At 41.3% G+C, this 10814-nt stretch overlaps 1 protein-coding gene across 1 annotated transcript in view; it reads left to right on the top strand.

The window, feature by feature from the left end:
* The window catches only part of CEP128 (centrosomal protein 128), a 446899-nt gene that overhangs the window by 140896 nt on the left and 295189 nt on the right, over window positions 1-10814 (top strand). The window contains exon 13 of the mRNA XM_030884984.2: window positions 2508-3158. Coding sequence (XP_030740844.1) covers window positions 2508-3158 — 651 coding nt within the window. The remainder of the gene's footprint in view (window positions 1-2507; window positions 3159-10814) is intronic.

The raw sequence follows: 10814 nt of genomic DNA on the forward strand, positions 1-10814 counted from the left end.
TGTCACGTTTCCTCTCTGCCGTGTCAGGCAGAGGGGCCCTCGACGATGCCCTGCCCTAATTCCTGGAACCTGTGCATATGACCAAAGATCACTCCCACGATTCCATTGCGACATAACACAGTCGACCTGAAGATAGATCATCAAGATGGACCTAATCTAATCACACAAGCTGTTAAAAAGCTATATATATATATATATATATATATATATATATATATATATATATATATATATATATATATATATATCTGTTAACAAATATATATATATATATTTAATTCAGAGCAGGAGGAGGACAGTAAACCAGAGAGATTCAAAGACCATGTTGCTGCTGCCTTTAAAGACAGAGGTCCCATGAGCCAAAGGTGGCCGCTAGAAACTAAGAATAATCCCTCACTAATTTCCAACAGGAAAATGGGGACGGAAGCCCTCCGCGTGGATGCAACGAACACTGCCAACTCGGAGTCAGCTGGGAAGTGGATTCTTGACGGAATCCTCAAGCTCAGAGCTCAGGCCAACTCAGCACCTTGATTTCAGCCCTGTGTGACCTTAAGCAGGGTACTTCATCTGCATTTTGACCAATGGAAATATGAGATAATAAATGTATGCTGTTTCAAGCCACCATATTTGTGGTAATACACAGCAATAGCAAAAGAATACATCGATTCGGAAGTTCATCTGTCTTTTTAGCTAGTTTTCACAACTTTCTTCTTCCTTTAGGTATAAAATAGCTTTTTTTGTGGCCAAAGTGAACTCCATCCATGCTCCCCGTCTTCCACTCCAGGGACATGCTTCCCCAGTTGTTAACTCTTTTCTTAGTTTCAATCCCTATCTTGTACTAATACCTCCCTGAAACCTCATTCCCCCTTGAACCTAAATCTCACCCTTTCTTTTTTGTCTTTCCTTTCCCACAAATCTTTATCAAAATACTTTGAAGGGATATTATTCTTGTCTCTGTTTTATAGGTGAAGAAAATGAGGCACAGCAATGATGATTTCTTTAAGACTATAGAAATACAAAGTGGCTGGGCTGAGATTCAAATCAAGCTACTTTCTGTCTTCAGAGCGCACTGTGAAATCACATCATTATATTACTTCCTGTAGCACCTTTGTCTTCTTTCACTCTATCAGAACCGAGAGTGATTTGAGTAGAGTCTTGCATGTATTCATTCTGAGAGACTGATGCATTGTATTTGTTAGAAATTATTTTACACTAAAGTGCATATTGAATTGTAAAGCACACAGTTATTCATTTCTAATTCTGGAAGGAGACTCTTTTCCCTCTCCCCTATACCAGTGACCCACCTCCCTCTTGTTTCAGGCCATGATGGGCATTTGTAAGATTGACCTTGGTACCAAGCACTGTAAGCAGTCTTAGCTTCCTAGGAGGCCTGCCTTCTTCATTTGCATGGATTAGGTGATGAGTAGAAGCCTTAGCTCTTGGCTTCTGTCCCTCAGAATAAATGCTAACCCTCCATAGAGCTAGAGAGTGATGGAGGCATGATACTTTGAAATGTTCCTCCAGTTCCTTCCCAGGCTCCTCTGATTTCTGATTAATCACCCATCTTTACTTTTCTGGGGCCTTTAAGACTCCCCATTGCACATTGGTGTGTGCCTATCATCAGTACTGGTATTTTTTATTCATAATGACTGATGATTCTGTACCCTCTCTTGGATTGGATTTGCAGGCTTCTCTCTGTTATGTTCTTCTCTGCTTTGAAGTTTCATTTTAAAAGTGTGCCAGTAGTGTGTAAATTGCTTTTATGCTAGGCAACACTATTGTTTCAATTTCTGTTACATTATATTTACACGTAGTAGTCATTTTTTGACTTGTTGGGCTAATTTTATCTTTTTTTAGAAAAATCACTTTATTGGGGGCTCATACAGCTCTTATCACAAGCCATCCATCCATCCATTGTGTCAAGCCCATTTGTACATTTGTTGCCATCATCATTTTCAAAATATTTTCTTTCTACCAGAGCCCTTGGTATCAGCTCATTTCCCCCGTTCCTAAACCCTTGCTAATTTATAAATTATTATTATTTTTTCATGTCTTTTACTGACTGCTGTCTCCCTTCTACCCACTTTTCTGTTATCTGTCCTCTTGGAAAGGGGTTATATGTAGATCATTGTGATCGGTTCCCCTTTTCTCCCCCCACCTTCCCCTTCCCCTTCCCCTTCTGGTATCACTGTGCTCATTATTGGTCCTGAGGGGTTTATGTGTCCTGGATTCCCTGTAATTTTATCTTTTAAATAATGAAGACCATGAATTAATATCAAATGCATTTTGGTGATGAAACAACACTGATTTTTGTGTGTTGCAGTGGGCCTGTGGGTTTCAGGGCAATACCTTTTTTCTCATTTTCAAACCTAAGGAAAATTATTCATCCCCAAATGTATAAAGTATGAAATATTATTTGATAAATTCTTTTTTTCTTTCCTAAATAGCAGAATCTGTGGCAAATTTTACAGAGCTTTCTTTTTTCTCTTCCCTTTTTACCCTGATAGATTCTAAAAGAGAGGGATGAATTGAAAACCCAGCTTTATGCAGCATTGCAACAAATAGAGAATCTTCGCAAGGAGTTGAATGATGTCTTAACCAAGCGTGCCCTTCAGGAGGAGGAACTGCACTGTAAAGAGAAGAAGCTCAGTGATGCTAAGTGTCTTCAAGCAGAGCTGGAACAGGAGGTCCGAGACTCCTTGGACACCGTGCATCGGCTGGAAAACGAATTGAAAAGGCAGAGTAAGACTCAAAGTCTGATGAAAGTGGAGAAAACTCACCTGGAGGAAGAGAATGCAGAGCTAAAGAAGAGCCAGTCTGACGATAAAGCTAAGCTTCTGGAGCTGCAAGAGTCTATCAAGGACTTGAGTGCCATCCGCGCAGATCTCGCTAATAAACTGGCCGAGGAAGAGAGAGCCAAGAAGGAGGTGCTTAAGGACCTTTCTGACCTCAAGACACACGAGAAAACCAGGGAGGATGAAACAGCTACAATCATCAGGCAGTTAAAGCTTGAGCGAGATGTTCACCAGCGGGAGCTGGAAGATCTCACATCCTCATTGCAGACTGTGAAAACGAAACACGAACAGAATATCCAGGAGCTGATGAAGCACTTTAAGAAAGAGAAGTGTGAGGCTGAGAATCATATTAGGACACTGAAGGTACCCGTGTTGAATTAACCTGATGATACTGAAGGCATTTTTCTGGTGGCTCATGAAGTTAATAAAGCATAAACTTTTAGAGCTCATTCTGTATTCCCAAGCACTGGAGGGAAGATAAAACTAACAATAAAGAGCCTTATTCATGCCTGTTTGGCCAGGTTGACATGAGTTATAGCGGCCACCTGGGAGCACCTGTTTCAGAGCACTGAAGCCATTTAAAAAGAACGTGTAGCTATTTTGGGAGTTCAGAAAAGGCATAGGTGGCAGTAAGTTGGGGACCTGAAACCTGCCCTCATTCAACATTTATGACCTCCTAAAATATAAAAGGCAAAGGCTTGTCAAGGCCGTAGGAGCTATAACCACAGTCCTGATTAGTATGGTAACTACAGTGGATCAGCTGTCGGGCTGTGTCAACCTTAACCGTTCTTTTCCAAATCCAAGTTGCCCGAGTACATGCCTCCCTGAGATCTTGCAAGCGTCTCTAAGGTCTAATGATATTGGCGACACTACCGTGCAGGGGAGTCATTTCATAAGAGGAGTCTCAGGAAGGAGCTTTCTTTCCTTTCTCCATAGCTCTTTTTTATGACATGCTACAGATGCTCTATTATTTATTCTTTATCCCCTTTCATTAGAATGAAAGCACTGTGAGGGCTGGGATTTGAATCTGTTTTATTTACATATTTGAATCTTTTATTTACATCCCCAGTGCCGAACACAGTTTCTGGAACACTGTTAATATCTGTTGAATAGATGAATGGATAAATCTTAAAGAGTCAATTATGATTTTAAAAAATTCAAATTTCTTGAAAAGCAGAAATATTTAAAATATTTGTGATGGGAACTGAAGCTATCTTGAAAGACCTGATGTTTGTAGAGTGCTCTCAACTCTTTTATGAATTCTTCACCGTCCTCCTGTGTAGCCTTCTATCAGTGTGGGCATGAGACCATTGGTTGAGGTAGGTAGGGCAGAGCAGAATGGAGGCCAAAGAATAGATAAGAACCCTTTGGCATGTTTAATTTAGTCAAAGAAACTCATCATCCTATTTGCTGAGAGGAAAAAAATATGTTCCTATGAAACCATAACATGCTATCAATTGGAAGGTAACACTTCAAGTCAGGGATGATAAAGTGTGGGGTAAAAATATCTTAAAAGAGAACATGGTACAATAGTCCTTTAGCATTGATGAGCGCATAAACAAAAATAGGGAAATAAGGGATTTAGTCTTATATAGAAGAAAACATATATCGTTGCCTGATTGTTTTGGCAATAATAGTAATCCTAGGAAACAGTTTTTTGAGCCCTTTGGGTTTGTTCACTGTTGCAACAACTTTACATGTTTTACTCACATCCTTCCTTAAATTTATTATTCACATCCTTCACATAAATTGTGATTTAGTTTTTTATTTCCTTGATTAGGAAACTGAGAAACAGAATGTTAAACATCTTGTCCACGGTCTTACTGCTGGGGGGTGGGTGAGAGAGGATTTGCATTCAAGCTGCCTGCCTGTGTTCTTTACCATTTCCTTACATTAGAAAGACAGTGCCCTGGTGCCATAATGGTTACGCATTGGGCTGCTAACCACAGGCTCAGCAGTTCAAAACTCACCAGTCTCTCTGAAGGACAGAGACTAGGCTTTCTACTCTCATTAAGAATTACACACTTCGAAACTCACATGGGCAGTTCTACCTTGTCCTATAGCAGTGGTTCTCAACCTGTGGGTCGCGAACCCTTTGGGAGTCGAACAACCCTTTCAGAGGGGTTTGCCCGATTCATAACAGTAGCAAAATTACAGTTATGAAGTAGCAACGAAAATAATGTTATGGTTTGGGGGTCACCACAACATGAGGAAGTGTATTAAAAAGTCGTGGCATTAGGAAGGTTGAGAATCACTGTGAGTTGGAATTGACTCGATGGCAGTGAGAGAGTGATACCAGAAAGAGCCTGAATTAAGGATGACTAGGTAATGACTTGGCTACTAGGTGGCTAAAGAAGTTGTGTGCCAAAATAGGGACTCTGGGAAGCAGAGTAGACTTAGAACAATGCCAAATCCAGTGGTTTGTCATGTTGAGTATGTGTGAATGACAGTTAAGTTTAACCATGAAAAATCTAGGTAGAAAACTTCAGTACATAAGGATGCTGAGGGAAAATTTCGAATTAGAGTTAATTGTTTGAAAACTGGTAAGTAATTTGTAGGTGGTAGTTGAAATCAAGAGCTTTAAGTGAGATCACCTAGGAAGAAAGAAGACAAAAAGCACCCGGGCAGCACCACTTAATGGGAGGATTGAGAACGAGGTTCCAATAACTAAGACTAAGAGAGGCAGGAGAAGAGCCAGCAGAGAAGGTTCTCTTGGAAAGTCAAGTAAGATCTGTCAGCAAGGAGAGAGTTCAGAGCATCACATGTAGACAAGCTAAGAGCACTGAAAATGCTCATGGCATTTGCAGAGGATGAGTGAGAAATACCAAGAAGTATGTGAGAGGTTTCGATCAAAAGTATATAACGTTCAGTAGGTGGCAACATCTCTCTTTCTATGAAGGTTTTGGAGGGAATCAGTAAGATTTGGTGAGTTGCTAAGTACAGTCTGGGGAAGTTGATGTGAAACATGAAAGCAGTCTCTCATCTCTCTGGATTAGAGAATGGCAACAGTACAATAAGCACTGTAAGAGGTGAAGATGCAAACCGCTGTGGAGAATGGTCAGTTGGGTTGGGCTGTAGTTGGGGAGTATGCAGTGGGCAGCCATGTAGCCAACACTGAAGAACATACGTCATAATTATAAATGAATGAAACTGCTCGCGGATAAGAATGGATGACTAGAAGTTACTGTTAGCTGCCACTGAGTGCCCTATCCATGGCTGCCACAGCTGGATTGGACTCTTGTGAGCCACATTGGCTGATTTTCAGAAGTAGACTGCCAGAACTTTCTTCCTAATCTGACTTACCTGAAAACTCTGCCAATACCTATTCAGTATCCCAGCAACACACAAGCCTCCACTGACAGAGGTGTGGTGCCTGAGTTTAGGTGTAATGGCCAGGCCTCCTACATGGAAGGTGGGAATTCTGCCACTGACCATCACTGCTTGCAGAGGTTCCTATAATTAATCAGAAATTGTTACCTGAGAGCTAAAATTTTCCGAGTTGGTGGCCCACGCTTTGGTTTTGCAATGGGTTACTGTTGTGGGATGTGGATGAAGATAGTTGGAATTGGACATGCTCAGCCTCTTTGAGGTTAGGTCATTGGATGGACATTTGACTCTTTTTAATACTATTGCAATAGCGTTCATTGGCCACATACCGTAAGCACTTCAGCTGTTGCTAACAAGGAAGAGGGGGATTGATGGCAAATGCTGGATCTCAAAGGAACGGATGGTAGGGCTTTGCAGAGGATGAACATGACATGATCCAGAGCTAGCATTGGTCATTGCCATAAAGCCTGGTTCTTTTTAAGGAGCTTATAGTTTTCTTGCGATTGCTGTTGAAAATACACCCTCCTTTCCTTTTCGTTCCTGCTAACTAACTTCAGGCTCTCATCACCATTATTTCAGTTGTATGATCACATACAGACCACTAGGCTTTTGTAATGATGTAATCAATTGTAACAGATGTGAGATTATCTGAGTATTTAATTCTCACTCACAGTCTGATAGGCTTTCTTGAGTAGAAAAGCTAATGGAGGTACAGTATGCAACTCATGATTCAGCAGCTGGTGACCAAGTGCATCCTGCTCCATAGTAGAAAATAGCATTTGGGTTTTGGATTTGGTCAACCGGAACATGCATCTGAGTAACCTGTGTCCTCCCCCCTGATGCCTCTTCCCACCCTGATTTCTCCCTTTTAGTCTTCAGATGAGACCACATTTCCCTTTCTCAGACCTATCTGAATGCGTCACTCCTGCTCGCAAACCGTCCCTGATCGTTTCCTCCCTCATACGTTTCCACTCGGACCCAGCCCTTTTGAAGCAGGCCATCTTTATTTTCTTTTACTGCTCTTCAGCATCCTTCGTCCGCATGGACAACCATCCCCTAATGTCTCCGCTTCATTTTCCATCTAGATTATGCTTTCCTCTCATTGAGTGAAAGAAACATGGTACTTCATCCTTCAAGGCTCAATCTCTTGTATGAAAACTGAAGTTCCAATAAATCCCAGCGGAGCTTGTTAGTCATCTTCCCCTCTTCTTTGTTCTCAGTGATCTTTGTTAATGTCTTCAGTCTAGCCGATTTAGGGTGGCTTGTATAACGGTTAGGAGTCCCTGGGTGTGCACAATGGTTCCTGTGCTTGGCTGCTCAGGGAAAGTGTGCAGAGTGGGGCTCATTCAGCTTCACTTCGGAAGAAAGGCCGGTGGTCTCCTTTCAAAATAATAGGCACCGAAAAGCCTGTGGAGCTCAGTTCTTCTCCGATACTCATGACGTAGTCTTGAGGTGGAAATTAGTTGACAGCAACTAAGGCGGCTTTTGTTGTTGATTTTTTTAATTTTAATTTTTATGATGTAGTTTGGGGAGAACAAAAACAGCAAGGAGGCCATATCTGACTTCCTCTGCCTTCCTTCTTGCCAGGAGGCAGAGGTCAGGGAGCTTCTGTCCTCCCTCCTCCCTCCTCCTTCCTTCTTCCTCCGGGGGCACTTAACTTCTCTGCTGGGTTCGATCATCCATGGCAATGGCCACACAGAACCCACAGGCAAAGCTCATGAATAGGAGGGTTTGTTAGAGAAGTGAACAGAGTACCACAAGTCAGGTTCAGAAAGAACAAGTAAGGAGATAATCTTTGGTTCAGAATAACACCTTTCCTTAGCCAGTGGGCAAGTCAGCCTGCAGCTATGGGGTCCTTCCGGCTCTGCTTCACACTCTCCTAGTCTCAGTGCTGCTCCTCTGTTCTAGCTCAGGGTCTCCCTGCCTTGGCCTCTGGTTTTGCAGGGATCATTATGTATCTCCAATGGTCTCCATGCTGCAGCCTCTGGTATTGGTTTCTGCCATTTCTGACAGAGGTCTTGAATATGTTCCATTTCCAATGGTCATGGGATTTCTCTCTTACTGTGGAAAAGGCTCATCCTGATAGCCCGGAAAAATCTTACCAATCTCCTCTATGAGTGTTATACACACTCTATGTGCATAAATAATCCCATCCAATCATTTGGTGGGGGTTATAGAGGCCTGGATAGAAGAGCCATATTAAGGAATTTCACTCCACCAAAGTGAATATTCTCAAGACTCTCAAGTGAGGGACATCAGTTCACAACCAACTTTCACCCTTTGTGACATCTAGAATAATAAAATAGCCAATGGTGGGTGGATCGAAATGTTTGCACCTGACAATAAGAGGGTTTGTTCCTGACTTTTTCTGTGATTTCTCTTGTTTGTATTTCTTCATAAAATATGGGGAAATTGGTTACCCTTTCTTTTTTTAAAAGATGTGCTATTATACTAAGATGATAAGAAAACTTTGATAAATTATCTTCAATGTGTAAAGAATGATGCTGTAAAAAGATTTGGTGGATCTTCACAAAGGGTTTAGAAGACTGTTACTGTTTTTATTTTGGAAGATTGAGGTCCACCGGGGTATAGCAGCTACTCTTTAGGGTGGCACAGAGCTCACACAAGAGCTAGAAAGAGAAGCAGAGGTCACCGGATGTCAGCGTTTTCCTTGTAAAGCAAATGAGCTTGAACCGAATGACCTACCCATTGGGGACAAGACTCCCCTCATGCTATTCTTTATTATTTATATTATTAAAAGCATTTGACAGCAATAGTTATCACAGATTAGAATGCTGAATTGTGCACAGTAGAGCTTTGGATAGGTGGCTCCATAGCTTTATCCATATTTTTGTGTCTTTAGGCTTAAATTGTTACTCTGTTTTGGGTCTACTACGTTCTGATGTATTGCCCATATTTTTTTCTCTGAACCTATCAGTAATATTCCCCCCCTCCCCATCTAGAAGTAGCCTTTTTATGACTTATTTTTAAAATTAAGTTAAAATATTTTAATGAAATAGTTTGACTGCTAGTAGTGTTCACAGAATTGCAGTGCCTTTTCTTTTGAATAATAATAATAAAATCCCCTTTGTTACCTACTAGGCAGGCGCTCTTAGAAAAGTTACCTCACTTTTTTGTCCTTCTGTAAAATAGGATTAGTTATATTTCACTCTACTACAGGATTATTGTGAGAGTTACATTACTTTGCAAATTTTAAAATAACAAAAACATAATAATAAAACCCATATAATAAGTAAATTCTGACTGAAACTTAGGCATTCAAATGAAGCTAAATAGGAGAATGAGTTGAAATACTGCTGCAAAATCATGGAAACCTTTATTAAAAATATAGAAATGTGGAGCAACTCTTTATTAATATCTCCTCCTCCTCCTCCTCCTCCTCCTCCTCCTCCTTCTGGGTCTGTCCACTTTTGAAGGCAGCGTGTCCATCTTCCTAACCCTTCCCCAAGGGTTCTGCCCTCTTTGGTTTACATCAAATCAGAACAACCTTTGGGCATCCTCAAGGGACTCAAAATCTTATCCCCTTTTCCATGTTCTTTAAGTTGTCTGAGGGACAGGATTAGGGTATGGTAGAGTATATGGGACAAAGCTTCGCATTGCAATTCTCACCGCCCAGGCTTTCCTCAATGAACTAGCAGGTGCTTTGTACACGTGCTCAGTGACACTTGCCTGGCCAAACACTAGTGCAGTTTTCCATTTCCTTACCTTCTTCATAATAAGTCCCAGAGGTTATTCTGTGTCCTTCAAGAAGATCTATCATGATTACCTCTTTGAAATTCAAAACAAAACAAAACAGTCACCATAATTTTCTGAACTAACCTCTTTACCTCAGATTTACTGTTTCAGTTTGGAATATACTCTGGATTGTATTAGTAAAACCCAAACTTACCCCCTATTACTCCTCTCAAAAAAGTTACTGCTATCAAGTTGGTTCTGCCTGGAAAGAACCCTGTGAGACAGAGTAGAACTTCCCCTATGGATTGATGAGACTCAATCTTTTTGTTGGTAGAAAGTCTCATCTTTCTCCCACAGAGCTGCTGGTGGTTTTGAACTGCTGACCCTGGGGTTAGCATTCCAAAGTGGAACCCACTATATCTCCAGGGCTTCTGACTCGTTATGCCTCCTTCATAAAATAGTATTTTTTAGTGTTGATTTTACTTAAAGCCTGATCAAAAGATTGGTTAAAGAGCTCTTCACCTAAAATTGGAAATGCCAGATAATCTGATATCCCCAATTCAGTGCTAGTGCAGTAATGGTAATTATATAGTCCTCTTCCACTGTTTCTACCTTCATGGAAGTTGATGATAATCCCTCTCTTTGTGCATATATGAGGGAATGCCCTTAACCACCCCCCCTCCCAAAAAAAACCCAACACCCCAAACCGGAATTGTGCTGGGCGTAGCAGAGTGGAGCTATGGTAGTACACATTTTCCTGGTTTTGCCACCACAACAATGCCCCTGCTCATGCAGCCATCTCTGCGCCAGTTTTTGGCAAAAAAAAAATAAAAGCAAACCAAACAGCAAGCCTCTCTTGTCCCATGCACTTTACTCACCTGACCTCACTCTGTGTGGTTTTTTGTTTGTTTGTGCAAATGAAGAGGGGCATGAAAGGACAGCGATTTGATGAAGTAGAAGCGACGAAGAAAAAAAACGAGGGAGGTGCTGTCAGCC

The sequence above is a fragment of the Echinops telfairi genome, unplaced genomic scaffold, assembly GCF_000313985.2.
Source record: "Echinops telfairi isolate 266 unplaced genomic scaffold, ASM31398v2 ScPeMD7_18;HRSCAF=68, whole genome shotgun sequence".
NCBI classification, from domain to species: domain Eukaryota; kingdom Metazoa; phylum Chordata; class Mammalia; order Afrosoricida; family Tenrecidae; genus Echinops; species Echinops telfairi.